Source organism: Gopherus evgoodei, chromosome 3 (genome assembly GCF_007399415.2).
Source record: "Gopherus evgoodei ecotype Sinaloan lineage chromosome 3, rGopEvg1_v1.p, whole genome shotgun sequence".
NCBI lineage: Eukaryota > Metazoa > Chordata > Testudines > Testudinidae > Gopherus > Gopherus evgoodei.
In genome coordinates this window covers 26,745,785-26,767,337 of record NC_044324.1, presented here as the reverse complement: position 1 = coordinate 26,767,337, position 21,553 = coordinate 26,745,785, and the positions used below count along the sequence as shown (strand labels likewise).

The 21,553-nt window shown below is 39.2% G+C and overlaps 1 protein-coding gene across 2 annotated transcripts in view; it reads right to left on the bottom strand.

Annotated features, from left to right (window-relative positions):
* ATAD2B (ATPase family AAA domain containing 2B) overlaps positions 1-21,553 on the bottom strand; it is a 170,462-nt gene that overhangs the window by 123,501 nt on the left and 25,408 nt on the right. For both annotated transcript variants that reach the window (XM_030555339.1, XM_030555340.1), the window contains exons 3-8: positions 18,467-18,513; positions 16,210-16,363; positions 14,019-14,121; positions 13,387-13,495; positions 4,402-4,518; positions 2,962-3,037 (exon numbers count right to left, since the gene is read on the bottom strand). In XM_030555339.1, the coding sequence (XP_030411199.1) occupies positions 2,962-3,037; positions 4,402-4,518; positions 13,387-13,495; positions 14,019-14,121; positions 16,210-16,363; positions 18,467-18,513 (606 nt within the window). The remainder of the gene's footprint in view (positions 1-2,961; positions 3,038-4,401; positions 4,519-13,386; positions 13,496-14,018; positions 14,122-16,209; positions 16,364-18,466; positions 18,514-21,553) is intronic.

Here is a 21,553-nt window from a genome sequence, read left to right as displayed (position 1 = left end):
TAGATTCCCTACCTGGTGAGCCCAGGGCATGGCCTTCGAAGGACTTCTGAGAGGAGTCTTGCATCTTCCTCCTAGATGCCCTGGAGGAGTGGGGCTCTGATATTATGGAGGCAGAAAATTTTCTTGGAGACCATTGTACAAATGAGAACTCTTGGCCCAGGTCACAAGCCAGGCATAGAGAGCTCTCAGTCATGAGGAGACAACATTTTATCTCCCTGTTTTTTCTGGCTCTGGATTTCAGTGCCAGACAGGATGTGTGTTTTCCCAAGGCAACAGATGCAGCCGGTAAGTGCCCATTACTTACCAGGTTCACCTCCCAGCACAACAGACACCATCTGAAGCTGGGAGAACTGGGTAGAACATTCCAGTGAACAAGCACTACTAACTAGTATCTATTTAAATATAATATATAATAGAGAATTTTTATTATTTTCAAAACTAGGAAGCTAAAACTACTACTACTTACTAAATAACTAAAACCAGGGGTTCTCAAACTTCACTGCACCACAACCCCCTTCTGACAATAAAAATTACTTCACGACCCCAGGAGGGGGGACGAAGCCTAAGCCTGCCCAAGCCCCACTGCCCTGGGTAGGAGGACCAAAGCCCGAGCCCCACTGCTCCGGGAAGGGGGGCCAACCCTGATGCTCAAGGGCTACAGCCCCAGGCAGGGGGCCTGCAACCTGAGTTCTGCCACCCACTGCTGAAGCCCCTGACTTTGGCTTCAGCCCTGGATACTGAGGCTCAGGCTTCAGCAAGTCTAAGCCAGCCCTGGCAACCCCATTCAAAGGGGGTTGTGACCCATTTTGGGATCCTGACCCACAATCTGAGAACCACTGAACTAAACTAATGCTAAGAACTACTACAACTAACTACTAGAATAAGAAATGAGGACAAAGTTGAGGAAATCTCAATGGGGATAACCGCCAGAGCTCCATCTCAGGCCGAGGTGGCTGAGAAGGAACTGAGGCGGTTCGTCAGTGCAGTACTACGTAACGAAGACATGAGGCACAGGCCTAACTAGCACGCGTACACAGGCCAAAGGGACACTGCTATGAGAAATCTCAGATCAGAGGCTTAAGGAGAGTTAGCACACCCAGACTGGAGCACCCATCGGGACACTATTCAAAGAAGACCATCTGTTCAAAAACTGCTTTATCTCTTTAAATAAAATAACTTGGCTGGAACTAATGGACAAAACCCTTTTTAAAATCAGATCTTTAAAAACCACATTTTTTCATCTTACAAACACAGGAAATTATTAAAACTGAAAGAATTGTAAGCATTATTTGTTTCCCATATTCACACTTCCTGCTCTTCTGTGAGCTTGGACAAGACAAAGAAAACTGTCAATTTCAATGTGGTCTACAATCAGTTTCTACTTCATTTCACTTAAAAGGTAGAACAGGATCATGCTATTATATTTGGGTTGCAAACACGACAGGAGGCTTTTTTGTTTAAAAAAATATCCTATTAATTTCAGTTCATAGAAAGCTCATTTTTACAAACTCTAAAGGTCAGGCTCTAGTTGTGTGCCTAAGTTTACAAAAAAATTGCTCAAGGTTTTGAAGTTCAACTTACTATACACCAGTTTTACCTGGCAATAGAGCAAGTCAAAAAAACAAAATAAAATTTAAAACAAAAAAAAACAAAAAAAACTTTTCTGTTTATTGAAATTTAGATGAACTCTACTTGGAAGAAATATTTACTAGAACAGAACAGAAAAGAAAAATGATTGCTTTTTTTTAAAATTGCATTTTGTTTCCTTTGTTTCTTCAGTACAGAGGGAAATTTGCTGCTTTAAAAAAGACAAAACAGGCTGTGGGACTATAAAATTCCAGTGTAGATGTTCGGGCTTGGCACTATCGGGTCGCAGAGCCCAGGCTCCAGCCCAAGCATCTACACTGCAGGAGCCCAAGTCAACTGACAAAGGCCAACCATGGGTGTTTTATTGCAGCATAGACATACCCTAATATAGCACTATTAGAGACTGTTACAGTATACAAATACACAGTTCTTTCAAAGACCCTGATTCATACCTGCTATTCCAGTCCTGAGCCTCTCCTGAGCAGATGGTTAATCACACAGAACTTCTACTTGGCATTATGATACAACCATGACTTTTATGTTCATTTGTTCCCTAATCAGAATGTGATCCTAAGGCACAATTCATGTGATCAAACTATGGAATTCATTGCCTCAGAAAGTGGTTGATGCTAAGTACTTAAGATACAATGTGGGAATGGATATTTATACGGCTATCAAGAATATCTAGATTTGTTACAATTAATATAATCTTGGAAGGGATATTAAACCTTGTGCTTCGGGGCTTAAGAACAGGATGAGACCTATGTTGAGGTCAGGTTATCCCAAATCCACCTACTACAATATTCTTACACCTTCCTCTGAAACATCTGGTGCTGGGCTACTGTCAAAAGACAGGATACTGGATTAGAAGGACCTTGGGTCTGTTCCAGTCTAGTAATTCTTAACATTCCTATATACTTTTGCAATTAAAAGCTTTCTTTTACACTACACTACTTCATACTATTATTCAGATTAACTAACCATCTTTCCATGAAGGCATTCTGCAATCATTTTATTTGTAACACCCTGATGCTATTATACTGACGACTTTTTATTAATTATAGGAAAATTCAGCTAACTTGGTCTTCAGTTTTTTCAGGTAATACAAGAAACAACAGGTTACAAACAGAAGAGCTTTTAAAAAAAGAGACACTTAGGCCCCAAACCTGAAATGAGCTTTTCTATCTTTCATAAGTTTTGGATGAACACAGAAGTCCACCTACATGAAGCTCACTGCAGGACAAGAGCCTTATTTCTGAGTCTTTGGGTTTAATAAGTATAACCCAGAGACAGAAAGTTTCAAAATAAACGGCTAACAAAATATGCTGAACACACACAAATATCTTCTACCTACAAAAAGCTTGTGACATTTACCTGATATGGCTTCTTCTTGCAGGAGATCTGTGAATATCAAACAGTGCATTTTCCCTCTTTTTTTGATGAGCTGGCACTGAGAAAAAAAGGTAACAGGCTTGAAACATCAAATAAATACAGAAAGGGTAACCACATGACAATCTACTTTACAAAAAAAAAAAACCACTCACTTTCATTTATAACAAATCTATACAAAGAAGTGCCTATCCTGAGCTCTAGGTGACTGCCAAAAATTAGAAATACCTCACCCAAAACCCAGCAAACAAAATCATAATGAAAATAAGCTCGTCTATATCCCTCTTCCTCACAATCCTCATCTTTTATTGTGACCCTCTCGCTCCAAAAGCCATATGAAGAAATGGGATTTACAGCATACCCTCACTGTCAGAAGATTTGGATTATTTCAGATCAAGGGAAAGAATGAAAAAGATAGAGTTGTCTCTACGAGGGGCCTCCATTACCAGTTCCATCTCTTTTCAAACTCCTCAGCTGATTGCAGCTGTCACAATATAGCAGCGATAGAGAAGTGGTTTTTCAAATAGGCAGAATTCATGCCACCACATTCTGCAACAGCTTCAGTTTCCATGTTGTTTTTAGCTGTAGTCTTATGTGCAGTGCACTGTGGTAGTTTAATTTTGAAGTGATATATGCATGAACAGCAGCAAGGTCTATGTCCAAAAGAAATAGTTGCAACCTCTTATCTAGACGAAGACTGGAAAATGCTACTTGTGATAAACTGACAACATCCACGGATTCAACACTATCCCCAGTTACACACACTAGTTATGAATGGTGGGCACACAATCTCACTAAGAGGAACAAACCTAACCATCACCATATCTTCCATTCCGATTCCCCCAACCTACCAGGATCACTATCTCCTTATCTTGATTGAGCTTTAACCAGTTAGCTCTTATCTATGTCCTCACCTACGCCAGATTCTGATCCAGGCATGCAACAGCACTAGATAGGTCAGATTAGATAGTTATAGAATTGATACCACCACCACACCGAATATACCAGAGGCTCTCTCTCCCATTAACCTTCTCAGATGCCCCGTATACATGTTGAACAAAAGGGGAAGCACGATGCAACCCTGTGGAACTCTGCATAGAAGCACCCTTAGGGATAAACAGCAATTATCCAACTTCTCTCCCCTTGTTCATTATTTCAACCAAGCAATACAATAGAGGAGAACTGTGTGACCTTTGGCAAGTCACTTAACAAGTCTGTGGGAGGCCTTGGAATAAAAACCTTACTTGCCTCATGTCCAACTGCATGCTTTAACAATCTCACAATGTTTATTCGGTAACCCAGAGAAATCAGGGCAAAACAGTTACAATACTTAACAGGGAAAAATCTATGTTATCTTTGAGCTCTACCAAAGAGCAAGTCCAGCTAACATGAGTAGAAAAGTCATCTCTGGTCCTGATTCCTTACCTATTGGAGGTGCCTGGTACCTTTCCACAGTTTTTCTTTGCCTTAGATTATAAGGTCGATCATTTTCTTCTCCTTCTGCCTCTTCTACTTCTATATCTCCATCTTCCTCTTGAGATTCTAGAAAGAAAATGTAACAGTTCTACTACTTAATCTCACAGCAACCTTGCCCCTTTCCCCCTCTCCCCAAAAATAATTCCACAAAATAAATTCTACATGAATAAGGATCATTTTCTTTACTAATTAGAACAAACTAATCACCACTGGAAATCTGCAGGATGTTGGCTTCTATGGGATTTTTTTGGAAAATCAGCAGGATATAACAATAATAAATGTAGTAGATTTCTATATATTTATAATGTGGTTTTACATAAAATTCATTTATTTTACCCACTTGGGGGGTGGTTTTGTTTTTCACTTTAATAATAATCCCTTACCTACTTGAGACATGTGGCTGGTAAAATGAAGGCAGCTGGGAGACTAAAGAAGTTAGCCAACTGGTGAGCATTTGTGGGGCACGTCTGTCTTACTGCTACTGATTAACTCTGATGGGGGAAGGGGACAAAACAGAAACACTTTCTGTGATGGGAACTTGCTGACGAGTGTGGTAGGACTCTGGGTTGGATGCTGTGTTTTGAAATCTAGGCTAGGTTACTGACTGTCTGAACAAGGTTGCCCTGTAGGTAGGTGAGTCAGCACCTGTTTTCTAGCAGGGCTCTTTGAAGGGCTCTAGCTGGGCTCTTTGAAGAGAGAGCAGTACAATTTTTTGTGAACAGGCCAGTGATTACAGACAGCTGAGTGTGATGGGTTGAGTCACCCATTACAGCTGTGTGTAAGGCCCAGGCTTTAACAAGCATACAAGTGCCAAGTGGCTGGTAAGACAGATGGCTGGTGATGCAAAGGGAGTTAGCCGGATGGTATTTCTGGACCACTTCTGTCTTATTGCTATTGATTAACTCTGACCACTATCCCATGTCACTCATCCATGTGGGCACTAATGATACTACCAGGTATGATCCTGAGCAGATCAGCAGTGACTACAGGGCTCTGGGGGTAAGGGTGAAGGTTGTGTTCTTGTCCATCCTCATGCCTGAGGGTAAGGTCCCAGACAGGGGGATATGCATCCTGGAGATGAATGCATATTGATACCATCTGTGCAACCAGGAAGCTTTTTCAACCATGAATGCTATTCCAGGAAGGACTGCTGAGAGGAGATGGGGTCCACCTACCAAGAAAAGGAAGAGCATCTTCAAGCGCCAACTCACCCACCCACCTACAGCTCATATTACCCACCATGGAGAGAATTCTGAGCCCTGACCAAGCCAGCTTTTGCCGAGGCCATAGCACATGCGACCAAGTACTCACACTGACCACATTTGTTGAAAATGGCTTCCATATAAACTTAAAAACAGGGTCTGTTTTTAATTGATCTAACAGCAGCGTACGATACGGTATGGCACACTGGCCTGCTCGTGAAGGTATCATGGGTCCTGCTACCTTTGGTCACAGGACTCGTTGAACTGTTCCTCTGCAATAGGCAGTTCAAAGTCCATATGGGGGAGAAGACAAGTCTTGGAGACGACAGAGCAAAGGGTTATCCCCCAGAGTTCTGTGCTTTCTCCAACCCTGTTCAACCTTTACATCAATGACCTGCCAATAACGGAGTCACGAAAGTTCATTTACGCAGATGACACTGTTGTAGTACCAAGGCCCAGACATTCCACAAGTTTGATGGCACCTTAAACCGGGACATGACAAAGTTAGCTGACTACTGTAAGATTGGCGTATCCAGTCTAGCATCATAAAAACAGTTTCCAGTTTGTTCCATCTTCATCACACCAGCACAAACCGAGAACTGAATGTTTATCAGAATGGTCAAAAGGTGAAGCATGAAGTAGAACCAGTCTATCTAGATGTGACCTTAGACTGCACACTGAATTACCACGTCCACTCGAAGAAGACAGAAGCTACAGTTAAGATGCGCAATAATCTACTGAGCAAACTGGCACGTTTGTCATCAGGTATTCCTGCTCTAACTCTGCGGACATCAGCTCTTGCCACCTCGTATTCGGTGGCAGAGTACTGCGTGCCAGTTAAGAGTTGATCATCACACATCAAACTAGTGAATACGCAGTTTCATGCCACCATGTGCATCATCTCTGGCACCCGGTGTCTGACTCAACTCCCATGGCTTCCAGTTCGATCAATATTGTGCCTCCTCATATAAGCTGAAAGGTTGCCACTGGAAAATTACTGGAGAAAGTATGCGCCAACCCAAGCCTGCTGCTGCACAATGAATGACCTTTTTAAACACCAGCCGCACATTTGCCGTCATGTTGCCCATTATGGTCTCATCTGCCACGCCAGGATGTTAGGGCGGTAACACTCTGGTGGGAGGAATGGATATCTGTTATAATCCCCAACCACTTCCCCTCAACACCAACCCCACAATTTGCCCACCTGGTTTTGACCTGCACCATCGCCGACGGTTCCTGCTGAACAGGTTCCAAACTGGGCAAGGTCTCTTTGCAGCTAACCAGTATCACCGGGGCCTTCATGACGGCCCTTTGTGCAGCTGCGGTGCAATACAGATGATGATAAACATTGCCTGCTGACTAGGTTCAGTGGTGGCCTAGAAGAACTGCATCATGCCACTGAAGATGCCATTGCTTGGCTAGACAACTATGCACAAGCTAAATAGATAAGTGAGGAGAGTTAAACTAGGTTCAAAGGAGACAGGTGACAAAAGCCCACAGGTAAGCATAAAAAAGACAACTAACAAAAAGCTAGATGTTTGCGGGGAATCTTATGAGGGGGAGGCATGGAAAATTACTGTAGGATCTTAGGAGCAACAAGAGAATAATCAGCATGGGAATCTGCTCAATATCTCAGATGTCAACACACAAATGCAAAGGATATGGGCAACAAACAGAAAGAACTGGAAATATAAATGCTTAGGCTACATTATGACTTAACTAGCAGCATACTGACTTGGTGGGATAAATCTCATGACTGGAATATTGATATAGAGGGGTATAGGTAGGAAGACAAGGCAGAGAAACAGGGAGGCGGTGTTGGAAGAATATATAAACTTGTTCTGAGATCAAGAAGGAGGTTGAGAGACAGACCAGTTGAAAGTCTCTGGGTAAAGACAAAAGGTGAAAAAATATGGATGATATATGGAAGGGGGTCTACAGTAGACACCAAATCAAAAAGAGGAGGTGGATGAGGCATTTGGAGAACAACAGAAACATCCAAAACACAAGACCCAGAAGTAGTGGGGGACTTTAAGTACTCAGAATCTGTTTGAAAAGTAATACAGCAAAACACAAAATGTCCAATAAGTTCTTGGTATGTACAGGGAATAACTCTGTGTTTCAGAAAATGGATGAAGTAACCAGAGGAGCAGCTATTTTTGACTTGATTCTGACCAACAAGGAGAAATTCATTGAGAATCTGAAGGTGGAAGGCAATTTTGGTGAAAATGATCATGAAATGATAGATTTCATTACTCTAAGGAGAAAGGGAGGAGTGAATGCAGCAGAATTAGGATAGTGAAAATCAAAAGAGCAGATTTTAACAAACTCAGAGAATAGGTAAGGTTCCATGAGACGAAAATCTAAGGGAAAAGGGAGGTCAGGAGACCTGGCAGTTTCTCAGGGAGACAACACTATGGGCACAACTGCAAATCATCCCAATGCAAAAGAAAGATAGGAAGAATAGTAAGATGCCAATATGGCTCCATCAGGAGCTCTTAAATGACATGCAAATCAAAAAGGAATCCTACAAGATGTGAAAACATGGATAAATTGCTAGGATAGAGGACAAAAGAACAGCACAAGCATGTCTGAACAAAATCAGAAAGGCTAAGACACAACATGAGTTACACCTTGCAAGAGACAAAGAAGACAAGACAAGTGTTGTTTTTTTTTTAATACCTTAGGAACAAGAGAATAGTGAAGGAAAGAGTAGCGAGGAAAGAGAGCTAATAACCGATTACACTAGTCTACAACTTTTGAGAAGTCGTCTGCTTCAGAAATAAAATGTGCTATTTATTATGTATTTTGATGTGCTGAATTCAAATATGACAATTAAAACAACTGACTGGCTACTGTTAAGATATTTAAATTTTTACATTTTATGTCTATGTATATTGCATAGATAGTAGAGTTTTAATCATAAATTGTAAACCTAGGTCTTTTCATGTGTTTATGGTTGCTTTACATTATAATATTTCACCTGTCCTGGTTATGTAACACTTTAAAAATCAGCAAAAGGGTTATATAAATAAAATTTATTATGAAACAAAAAGGCAAAAAACTATTAAGTACATAGTTTAGTCCTATTCAGTGTCTATTCGGCGCTTCTTGGCTTGTCTCATGTATTCATTAAATGGAGCATCTCTTGTCACTATCCAGCAATAGTCTGCAAGCATTGATGGGCTCCATTTGCCCTGATAGCCTGCCAGGAGATTCCACTGCTGTAGTCTGGAGTCCAACAGCTCTGCCTTACTCTTGGGTAGTTCCAAATCCCTGACAAGGTCATTCAGTTCACCTTGTGTTATGAGGTGTGGTTCAGAGGAGGAGGATGGGAGAAAATGTGGGTCCTGTGACATTGATGGTTCAGGACCAGAAGTTTCATTCTCTTCCTCTTCCTCGTCTGACTCAAGTGAGAATGATTCTGGTGCATCAGGAACCGGCAGTCCTTCTCCGTGGGGTACTGGGCGTATAGCTGATGGAATGTTTGGATAATGCACAGTCCACTTTTTCTTCTTTGACACACTTTTCCCAACTGGAGGCACCATGCAGAAGTAACAATTGCTGGTATGAGCTGTTGGCTCTCTCCAAATCATTGGCACTGCAAAAGGCATAGATTTCCTTTTCCTGTTCAATCATTGGCAAAGATTTGTTGCACAAGTGTTGCAGCATATGGGTGGGGCCCACCTCTTGTCCTGATCTCCAATTTTGCAGCCAAAATAAAGATGATAGCTTTCTTAACCATAGTGATTGTACTGCGCTTTAGTGATGCAAAAGTCACTTCACCACAAACACAGCAGAAGTTATCTGCACTGTTCATACAAGTACGAGGCTTCTCTGCTCACTTTGGCTAAACAGAAATGTGTCCCTTTGCAAAATCAAACACTGACAAATAAGAGAGCACGACATTGTATGATTTCTAGAGCTGATATAGGGCTATTTCTTCAGCAGAGTGATGTAAGCTTCGTTATGATTGCATCATCCATGACTTCTAGGAATAACATGATGCAATTCATATCATGTATGATGCAATACCAGCTTCAGATTGCATCATTCATTGTTTTGCCTAAAAAGCAAGTGCTATCCAAACCCAGTCACAGATTTAGTCATAGATCCAGTCAAAGATGTATTTTAGTCACTTCTGGTTTAAATTGAGATCCCTTCCCTTTATAACTCACTTATCCTCCGCGATTCCCAAGTCAAGGGTCGTATATACACTGACTCAATAGCATATCTTGAAAACTAGAGCCAATCAACAATTTTAAGCATCATTTTCGTTCTCAGTGACCCAGAATTAGTAAAGTTGGACTATATTTATTTCAGAAGCATTTTAGCTGTAGAGCAGTGTTATACATCAAGAAAGCTGAAGTGTTCACTAAAAGGGTTAATGAGGAGTAGATACTCAGCACAATTATATAAAAAAACGGGGAGGGAATGCAAGCCGAAACAGGAAATGAACACTTTAAAGAATATTTAGATAAATTAAATGTATTCAAGTCGGCAGGGCCTGATGAAATTCATCCTAGGGTACTTAAGGCACTAGGTGAAACAAACTTAGAACTGTTAAGTATTATCTTCAAGAACTCATGGAGGACAGGTGAGGCCTCAGCAGACTGGTAAACATAGTATCTATCTTTTAAAAGTGGAACAAAGAGGATCTGGGGATTTATAGACCAGTCAGCCTAACTTTCATACCTGGAGAGATATTAGAACAATTTTTTAAACAATCAGTTTGTAAGCACCGATAGGATGATAGAGTTTTAAGGAACAGCCAGCATGGATTAGTCAACAACAAATCATGCCAAATCAACACAATTTCCTTCTTTGACCGGGTTAGTGGCCCAATGGACGGGGGGAAGCAGAAGATGTGATATATCTTGATTTCAGTTAGGCTTTTCACAGTCCCATATGACATTCTCATGAGCAAATTACAGAAAAGTGGTCTACGTGAAATTACTATACAGTGGGTGCACAGCTGGTTGAAAGACCATAGTAAAAGAGGAGTTATCAGTGGTTCACTGGGAGGGCATATGAATCTGTGGGGGACCCCACAGATCAGTATCCGGTCTGGTAGCATTCAATATTTTCATTAATTACTTGGATAATGGAGCAGACCGTACGCTTATAAAATATGCAGTTAATAGTAAGCTGGGAGGGGTGCCAAACACTTTTAGACGACAGGATTAGAATTCAAAACAAACGACAAATTGGTCTGAATTCAGCAAGAGGAAATTCAGTAAAGATAAGTGCAACATACTTTCTTTAGAAAAGAAAAATAAAATGCACAGCTACAAAATGGTTAGGTAGTAGTACTGCTGTGACAAAGTGAGAATGGTCTTAATGTTTTCTCTAAATACTGTGTGTAGGCTTCAGTTTTCCCAATGTATTATTCAAGTATCTAGGTGAAAGGATAAGAGTGTGAGATCATTGCAGTGACCTCCAGACTACTGACTTTCTGTTTGGGCAAAAAGAATGGCCGACACTCTGTACCATCGCAACTGATGGTTAGAGCCCATCTTCTGCAAAGAGCCAGCCAAAGGCATTGGAGAACAAAGAGACCAGGTGATCTGTTTACTTGGGAAAGAGACAAAGCATGGAGGCGGGGCTGCTGGGCATGAGTGAGGCTGGGCTGTTGGAAGGAGTCCATCTGCTGGTCTGGGAGTCGGGAGAAGAGCCCAGGGCTCTGGAGTCCCTTAATATGAACTTTGCTGTAACTTCCTGGTTTCTGGTGTTAACAAGATCTGTTCAATGCCGTGTTCCCAATGACAAATAAACCCCTTCGTTTTACAACACTAGCAGAGAGTCACTGCTGACTGCAAAGTTGGGGTACATGGCCCTTTGGGATTTTTAAGGCTTCCCCAGGTGTCCCATCCAGGTAGACTCACTGTGGGAAGCTCACTGTGTGAACAGGGGTGCTGACTGCTCCAAGATCAAACCCAGGAAACACTGAAGCCAGGGAGGCCTCTTGCCCTGGTGAGTGTGTGCCCCGAGGGGAGACACATTGCACTATAGTCCTGACTGGCTTCATTCAGAGAGTACTGAAACTGTGACTCCGTGCCAACTGCTGAAAAGAATCTGAGGGTTATAGTGGATCAGAATCTGAGTATGAGTCAACCATGTGATGCAGTTACAAAAAAGGCTAATACTCTGGGGTCTATTAACAAGAGTATCAAATGCAAGATATAGGAAGTATCTGTCCTGCTCTATTCAGCATTGGTGAGACCTCACCTGCAGTATAGTGTTCATTTCTGGGCACAACACAGGAAAGATGTCAACAAACTGGAGTATCCGGAGGAGAGCAGATAAAATGATAAAAGGTTTAGAAAACTTGATCTAAGAGGAAAGGTTAAGAAAACTGGGTCTGTTGAGTTTTGAGAAAAGAAGACTGGGCGGGGACCTAATAACAATATTCAAATATGTTAAGGACTATTATAAAGAGGACAGTGATCAATTGTTCTCCACGTTCACTGAAGTAGAACACAAAGTAAAAGGTTTCATCTAAAGCAAGGGAAATTTATAATAGATATTAGGAAAATCTTTTCAATTATGAGGGTAGTTACGCTCTGGAATAGCCCTCCAAGACAGGTTGTGAAATTCCCATCACTGAAGGTTTTTAAGAACACACTGGACAAACATTTGTCGGGGATGGTCTAGGTCAGGGGTCGGCAACCTTTCAGAAGTGGTGTGCCGAGTCTTCATTTATTCACGCTAATTTAAGGTTTTGCATGCCAGTAATATATTTTAATGTTGTAAGAAGGTCTCTTTCTATAAAAGTCTATAATATATAACTAAACTATTGTTGTATGTAAAGTAAATAAGGTTTTTTAAATGTTTAAGAAGCTTCATTTAAAATTAAATTAAAATGCAGAGCCCCCCAGACCAGTGGCCAGGACCCAGGCAGTGCGAGTGCCACTGAAAATCAGCTTGCGTGCCGCCTTTGGCGCATATGCCATAGGTTGCCTACTCCTGGTCTAGGTTTACTTGATCTTGTCTCAGCACAGGGGATTGGTCTTGATGATGTCTCTAGAGCCCTTCTGACTGTACAATTGTATGATTTCCAAAAACCTAGAATACCTTTGCTCTTCTTTTCATTGTCCCAAAATTCCTATGATAACCAAAAGAAATCAAATATTTGATAAAATACTAAAATAATTACAACTTTAAAATTTGCAGCCTAATTCCTATTTAAAGCTCTCTGAAAGAAACCTAAACCCACAGGCTAAAGATACGAGTTGGATGTTTCTACTAAAATAATCACTAGCATAACAGTTAATATTATTTAAATTGCCTCCACTCAGTTTCAAAATTTACACTTCACTGTGATTTACACTACCCAGAGCAACTGTTTCAGTTCTAAGATACAGAAAATCTGGTTTCAATTGTTCCAGATTTGTAATGCCAATTTAACAAACTTTTTTTAATTTAAACAAAAGCTTTAGTTCAATTTGTGATCCACTATAACTCTCAGATCCTTTTCAGCAGTACACTGAAACCTGTGGACACCATAAATCTTTGCTAAAGAGCAAAATTTCTATATTGAGTATTTCCAGTGACCCTGTTCGTTTTCTATTAAGCAGAAGCAAATTATTACTAATTCTCTCTATTACAGTGCAGTAGTACTGTACACTATTTGTATCAATACACTAGCTATTTTAAGCAGTCATTACCTCTAAACAGCATGTTTCATTAGTGTTTCAAATGAAGCCCTATAGTTCATCTGTACAATCCATACCTTCTTCTTCCCCTTCAGTGGATACTTCGTGATGGTTCTGAATTCCATAGCTATTTCTTCTCAGCGATTTCCGCCTTCTCTTCACTCGAGAATACATGTCCATGTTTTCCTAGAACAAAATGAATTTGCTCTTTAATCTATACTATTCCTCGTAACCTGCATTGTTAGCCCAAATAGTAATGATAATACCTAAGTAGTGCTTTCCATCTTCCATGTGTTTTACCAACAAATAACCCTGAGAAGCAGGGTAAGTATTCTCATTTTACAAATGAGGAGGATTAAGGAATGACTCTTCCGGGGCCACAGATTGTATCAATGTCAAAGCCTGTGTTTAGAACTCAGGCCATCATGCTGCCCAGTCCTGTTTTCGGACCACTAAACCATGTTTCCTCTCCAATTTAACAACACTAGCACAATATGAGAATGCATCCGTCAATTTCCCATTGACCAAACAGGATGGCATATTAATATCTTTCTAAAATTAAATACACCTAGCTAGCATCAATGTTTATTTATAACAGTGAGCATTAACTAGGAGTTGAAAAAATGCTTTAGAATTTTAACATACTGTAGGCAACTGCCGTATGGAGAGTTATAAAAAAAATACATATAGCCACAGATTCTGAACTTACAAATTCTGTGTCTGTCCACATTCGCAGCCGTTCTACTTCTCCAGATCGCCTATTCCGCCTGATGTTAATATTGTCCATTTCTTGTAGTACAGCTTCAGCAGTACTAAATAGACACAATATTTAACATAAAAAAGACAAATATTCAGACTTAAAATAGAAGAGCTGCAGAACTTTTACACATATAAATAATTCTATGTAACGCATGACATTAAAAATATAGTTTCTTCGCAATCATTCCCGGAATTATATATGGAATAAAATCTACAGATTAACTAAAATTTGATTTCAGTCGCTCCTGCAACTCCTTGAATCCATCAATTAAACTAAAAATAGTCAGCAGTAATAAAGAAAATTGGAAGAAGAGGGTAAATGTATACAAAGTGTCAGCACAAGAAAAAAATGATTATTTTATGGGCTTTGAATCAAACTCTAATACCAATTTTAATTTAAAATGTGTGTTCTCTTTGTAAGTTGTGGGGGTTAATTTTAAAATCTGGTGAGTCCGAATGGTATACTAGTGAAAAGTACCAGACTGACAGCCTGTGAGATTGAAGCTTTTCATCTGCATAACCAGTGTAGCACAGGTAATAACACTGCACTCCTGTAAATGTGCCTCAGTCCTGTAAGCTCTATAAAATGACAGCATTTCTCTGAGGCAAGGGCTAACAAATAAAGGAATTTTTTTTAAATAAACCAAATATGTGAAATGAAAGAGACATATACAGAACTCCACTGCTCATTAATTTGCCTCTGTTGCATCATTTAACTTAATCATTGTATAACTGGACTGCAAGCTCTTCAAGAGAAGTACTTTTACCTTAAATGTCTTAAAGTGTTGTTAAACTGATGGTGCTATGGACTGAACAGGACGCACCACTTCTCGGGAAGGAGATGACAAGTCATCGGCCAGGCCGAATCAATCGTCTACTTATTTGTCATGACTGTCAAATTATTGCTAACTGCGGTGAAGGTTTGTGTACCGTGGATACCTGTCCACTGGAAATGTACTAAAGCTGCATAACAGTTGGAAATTGTTATCAATTTTCAATCATTTCCAGTCAGAACGTTAAAGGTAAATCTAAAGTGTGAAATCCTGAAATCAATGGAGATAAAGATATAACTATTTAGAAGTCTGGTGAAACTTTTGGGAATTTGTTGGAAGATGGTCATTCCCTTCCACCAAACCTGATAGTATGTAGTGTGACCACCATCACCACCACCACCACCCCCCATACACACACACCCACGAAGGGAGAAACCCCTTCAACAAAAGGAAAAATTAAACTAAAAATCAAAATGTTAAAAGAAGAAAAATGTTACCCAAAAGCATTTTTTTCCTTTGAATTTATAATTAATACTAAGTATTTCTGATGCACAACCTAACTGATCTAGATACATTCAAGTCATTGTTCATAATTTTGGACACTTTGCCTCAATGTAAACACAAATGCAGGTGTCAGTGTCACAATCTTATCACATTACCATCTTTATAGTAGATTGCTTTCCTATTACTATATTGAGGAGGAAGAGGAGTTGACTAAAAAAGGGGTTCAAATTCATTTAGGGAAAAAGTAACTCAAGAGAAACTTATAAACTGATACCAAGTGGTTACTGAGCACATTGAAAAAAGCAGTTTCTGTAAAAAACTAAAGTTCAGCAGAATACATTTATTATCAGTAATAAAGATCTTACTTAGCAATTACAGAACATTTTTCACGTTTAAAACATTTTGCAAACACTGCGATACTCAGAATCTCTCAAAAGGCAGATATTATACCCATTTTACGGAAGAGAAAACTGAGACAGGGAGGGTAAGTGACTTGCCCAAGGCCACAGAGGAAACCACTTTCAAAGCAAGGAATTCCTAGCTCCCATTTCTGTGTTGAGATCAACAGCTGTGCCTTCCTTTCTGATCAACTTTATCTGCTCTGTAAAGTCAAAAAGTGACACCAATCCTGTATGCAGTATCTCATTATCAACAAGTGGTAAAGAAACAGCTACAAACTTGTTGACATTTTATAACTCAGCCATACAAGCAAGATGTACTTAACTTCCATCTGTTGTTGTTACTGTTGTTCATTTATTGAAATGACATTTAGATAGAACTGCAATAAAGGGCCTTCGAACTGTTTTTAAAAAAAAAAACATCAAGATGCTTTGTGATGTGTGCAACTGAAGTATCCACACATACCTGTTTACTAGCTGATCAAACAATAAACTCTGATTCAAAGTTTCAAATCTGTTTTTCCTGGACCGACAACTTTTTCTCACTTCTATATCTCCGTTTATGCAAGCATGGTCTCCATCTCCCTTTTTTTCCCCTCGAAGGGAATGGCTTTTGAGAGCTAAGAGAAATTTGTATTACTACTTCAAAATGCAGGAAACAACGTTTTTACAAACAAGAATTCAATAATCAGATTACTTAGCAAGGATAAGAAACCAAATTATATTAAGAAACAGAGTCAGTTCCCCCCTGAACATGCATCCTGACGTTTACTGTAATAAGAGGTATCTGTTTTAAGTCCCTACCAATGTTATTTTACTAACTGTACTTCTCTGCCATTTGGGCTATTTACTTGTACCATAAAATAATGTATATTTATGTAAGTTTGTATTTGAACACCAAATATTCAGTATTTCAAAGTTAACATTAAGACTAATTCACCCTTCGCACAGTTTCAGTTCTTACTCTTTCCTTTAAGTACAGTATCAAAAGGTTTTATACTTATACAATACAATTTTATTTTATTTTGCATAGAAATTTATGTATGCTACTTTGTCCAGTGCCTAGACTATGGAGCCCCACAGTTGGTTCTTTAGGTACTCCGGTAATAAAAGTGATTAATATTACCCAAAACACTTAATGCAATTGAATATACTCTCAGACTCAATATATAACTAAAGGAGACAGAAATTAAGGAGTATAGACATAAAAACTGGATACGTTTTCAGTTGAGATTTGAAATGAACTGGCAAACTGCTAAGGTGAAGATTCACAGGAACATTGTTCCAGGCGGCAGGAGCTGCAGACATAGCAGGTCTCAAGAACAGTAGTGAAACAGTGTGCCAAGCCAGAGAAGGCCAGGTATTAGGTAAGCAAAGGGACTGGATAAATTAGAGATATCACTTGCAAGAAACAGACCAAAACAAGTCCATGAAAGTAAAATCTGGGATCAACGGCAGGTCTACACTTATAACAGCACATAAGGTACACTGCACACCCAGCTAGCTTAGGCAGAAATACCAGTGTAGACAGTGAGGCATTGCTTAGGGAAGTAGAGTAGAAACCTGCCTGACCCTTAGGGTATATACCCTACACGGCTCTCTACATGCCCAAGTAGTGTCTTCCACATCTATGCCGCTATTTTGAGCGGTGTAGTGTCCTGCTGTCAGAGCCTTTCCCTGCTGAAGTGAAAGACTCCAACATAGGATAAGAGACTGGCAGGGAGGAGGCAAGGAGAAAAGGCTCTAGCAGCTCCCCACTGCCGCAGCCTTTTCCCAGTGCCTCCCACTGCCAGAGACTTCCACTGCCACGTGTAGCTACACATCACAGCGAGTGTGGACACAGCCAGCCTTTCACTGCAGTGTGTAGCTGTACGTAACCTACACGTTGATGCAAGTGTAGACAAGATTATGGCCAGGAGACACCAAATGGGAATTCTGAATTGGGAAGAGACATGGAACTAAGTTTGAGGATGCTCCTTATGCCTAAGAATACAATTCTGTCACAGACGGTCATGGATTCAGTGACTTTTCAGGACCTCTGTGACTTCTTCTAGGCAGGGCTGCAGCAGCTGTCAGCCCTGGGGCCACCCGCCAGAACAGTTAACCAGCAGCCAGTCCCAGGCCCACTGAAGTAGTGGTTCCTCACTGCCACAGCAGCAGCTGGGATTGAAGCAGCAGCAGTCAGCCCCTCCCGCAGGAGCAGCAATGGGGCTGGAGCAGCTACAAGCTCCAGCAGTCCTGGCAGTACTCTATTTGTCTCTATCCCCGCCCCCCTCCCATGGTATTTTTACTAAAAGTCAGGGAGAGGTCGCAGGTAGAGTCCTGCTAATCTGTGGCTATCCGTGAATCGGATGCAAATTTTATATCTGGAGCCCCACAAATCTTCAGCTATCCACTTTATATCCATGGTCCACATTTGTCAATGGGAGCAGATACAAATTTTGTATCCATGCAGGGCTCTAGTCGCAGGCTTCCATGAATTTTTGTTTATTGCCTGCGACCTATCCCTGACTTTCACTAAAAATACTCGTGACAGAATCTTAACCCTACTCATGCCCAAAGGAAGCACTCAATAAATTATCTGAAGGAATCAGAGAGAAAACAGTTTCTTGTAAACAAGGGAAAAACACACCGACGAAGGTGTCAAAATATATGCATTTGAGAATCATCAATATAGAAGTAGTTAAGATTAAATATAAAATAACCACAGGGAAAACACTTACATAAGCTACGTCCAGTGGGTAACGTAGCAGCAGCCTGAGACGTTAACCTGGAAAACAAATTATATTAAATATGAAAAATATATCAACATTTCATTTACTACATAAAAGCTACAATGAAACCAATACTTTTGAAATAGAAATCCTTAAGTGTTATACATTAAGCATAATTTAAAGCATTTGTAAAAGATGATCTCAAGAATTTGGCTTGCATCTGAAGTTGGAACTGAAGTTGGCATTGGCCACTGTCAGAAGACAGGATACTGGGCTAGATGGACCATTAGTCTGACCCGTCCTTGTGTTCTTATCACTATACTAATATTTTACTTCTATACTAATAAACAATTTTAACTAGTATCACCATACTGAAAAAGACATATTAATATCTGTTCCACTAATAGGCAACATCACTTCACTTATGTCCCCTCCTGTCAAAGAAGCCCCACACAAGTTTCAGAAACAGTACTCTTGCTGCTGCTAGTCAGAAGTAAACACCATTTAAACTCTTAATGATTTGGTTGATAACTGAAAACAATGAAAACTAAGCAATAAAAATGCACAGGGCAAAGTTATGAAAACAAAAAAATTAAATCTATTTAACAAATCTAATAACTGAAGGGAAAGAGACTGACATCAAGTTTACTTAAATCAACAGTAAAAATATTATTTAAGACCTCAATCATAAGTATTCTTGTTTCTTTTTTTAAAGTTAGTTTTCCTAAAGGAAAGGAAACTCCCAATGAGTTGCTATGAGAGCCAAAACATGATACAAACCTCTTCCAAAAATTACATGGGTTAATAAATTATTTGTACCATATATTCAGTCTTGATTTTTACATTAGAGTAAAAGATTGTATTTCTTATCCGTTAAGACTAACTTATTAAAACATAAATTATACTGTTAGAATTAAAATGTATAAATTCCCTAAAATCATGATAGAATATTAGCTGAAAATAACCTGTTGGTACCAGTACATATAAAATCAAAATAGATTAGTCAAATCAAGAATTTATATTCATATACTGTCTGTCATCCTGAAGGATCTTAGGTGCTTTACAATGCGTATAAGGACCACTGAACTGCAATAACTATTGTGCACAGTGGAAGGTGGGTGGGACAACTGATTTCAGGTTGGAAAGTGAATAAATTAACCAGTTGAAAAAGGAAAAGGGAAATCACTTGACCTACGCTTCACTGCCCCTTTACTCTTGCAAAAATGTCTACTTCTGAAGAGATGGATTTAACTAGAAAATGGGCTTCTGCTATCTTTTACCTGGAAAGGTGTACACATTTTTCATGAAACAAGGGACTCACCATGGTAGACCTCAAAACTTTGTCACAGTGATGGATAGGAACACATGGGAGAATTGCATCTGCAAATCATGACCCTCTCAGGCATTTTTGACAAACAAACATTAGTAATAGCTTTATGGTCACATGTATTTGTTGCTTAATACCAAGAAGCAGAATCTCCCACAGGTTATTATGTATGGGCTTGTTCAAGTAGCCCATTGCTAAAATTTTATTTTAATCTCAGTTCTCTACTTTAAACCTAGTTTCTGTACCAGACCAAGATCCAGTCATCAGACACATCGTAGAACTTCTTAAAGGAGCAATGATGTTAGCCCAATGTCCTGGCCAAATTTCAGTTCAGGCAAACTGAGTTCACCTAAGTGATATTCTTCCAGGATCAATTAAAAAAACCTCAGATTTTATTTAAATTAACTTATTTTTTAAAAATAAACCTGTATTTTATTTAAAGTTAAATTTGAAATTGACATAGGTGTAGGCCTAAACGTATTATAATCTATTATAATTTTTTACAGTAAATAAAAGAATAATATTAAGCAGTGCATGTTTGCTGCCTATTTTAAAGAAAGTCAAACCACTGAACTGATGGAAGTCACAGAATAAGCATCTGGAACTGGAGTTTTCTGAAGTGATAAATGTTTTTGATAGCAGTAGCCTCTTCTGCAGGTGCGGGGAGAAGATTTTTTTCATTTCACTTTATTCAACTAGTTTAGTTAAATGACTAGGTCATTCAAAGTGAAGAGACCAACTGGGAATTGAAAAAGCAGGAAAGCTTGCTTTCCCCTTGCAATCTATCAATAAAAGACAAGGTCTGAAAGGATGAGACCTACACTAATTCTAAAATCTTAAAGGACAGATGACAGAAACTACCAGTTCAATTCACTAACTATAGATAATACGTCCTTTTTTAATGTAAAATAGGTTTTGATAAACTCTGATACTTCTTTTTGTGTAACCAGCACATTAAAGGAAGTTTATTACAAAATAAAAAAAATTGTGCATTTTAATTGCATTTGAATTTCCATCCAAAGAGAGCTTGACAAATCACAAGTAAAAAAATTAATCTAATAAATAAGAAATTCACCATTTTTAACATAATAAAAATGTAAGAGCTAAAAATATGAATAAATTCAAGTTAGCTAGGTAATTGTTTAAATAAATGTGTGTTGAGATAGCGTATCACTCTGATTAGGAAAAAGAAGCACTAAATGTTGCATTAAGGGTATACATAGTTGCAATTCAATATATTTTATTGGTTACCAACAAATGAGAATCAACCTTTCTTTAGGAAAATAATTAAAAAGTTCAAAAGCAAAGCATGATTAAAATCAATTATTTTAAATAAGGTTTCCAGTTTGCTGCTTTAAATCATGATTAAAATTGTTGATTTAAATTGCTTTGACTTAAATCAATCCACCATGTATTCTTTACATCTTGTCTAACAGCTAAACTGTTGTGTAGTGCTGGTGTAGACTGCTAAATGACCAGCATATCAGAGATGGCTGTATATGCTCCAAGATGATTTCTGAAAGAAGCAGGCTATATAATACACTGTAGTCATACATTTCTCAGTTTAAATAATCACCTCTCTTATCCACATCAATTTGAATCAATTTGGTATTTAAATGTGTCCCATCTTAAGGGGTGTTGCCTTATAATTAGCTATTGTAGTTCCCATATGCTAACAGTAACAAGGATGACTTTGTCATTCACTTACGGAGTTTAAAACAATATGAAACAAAGAATGCCTAGTCCTATACAATATGCAGTAGCAGTTA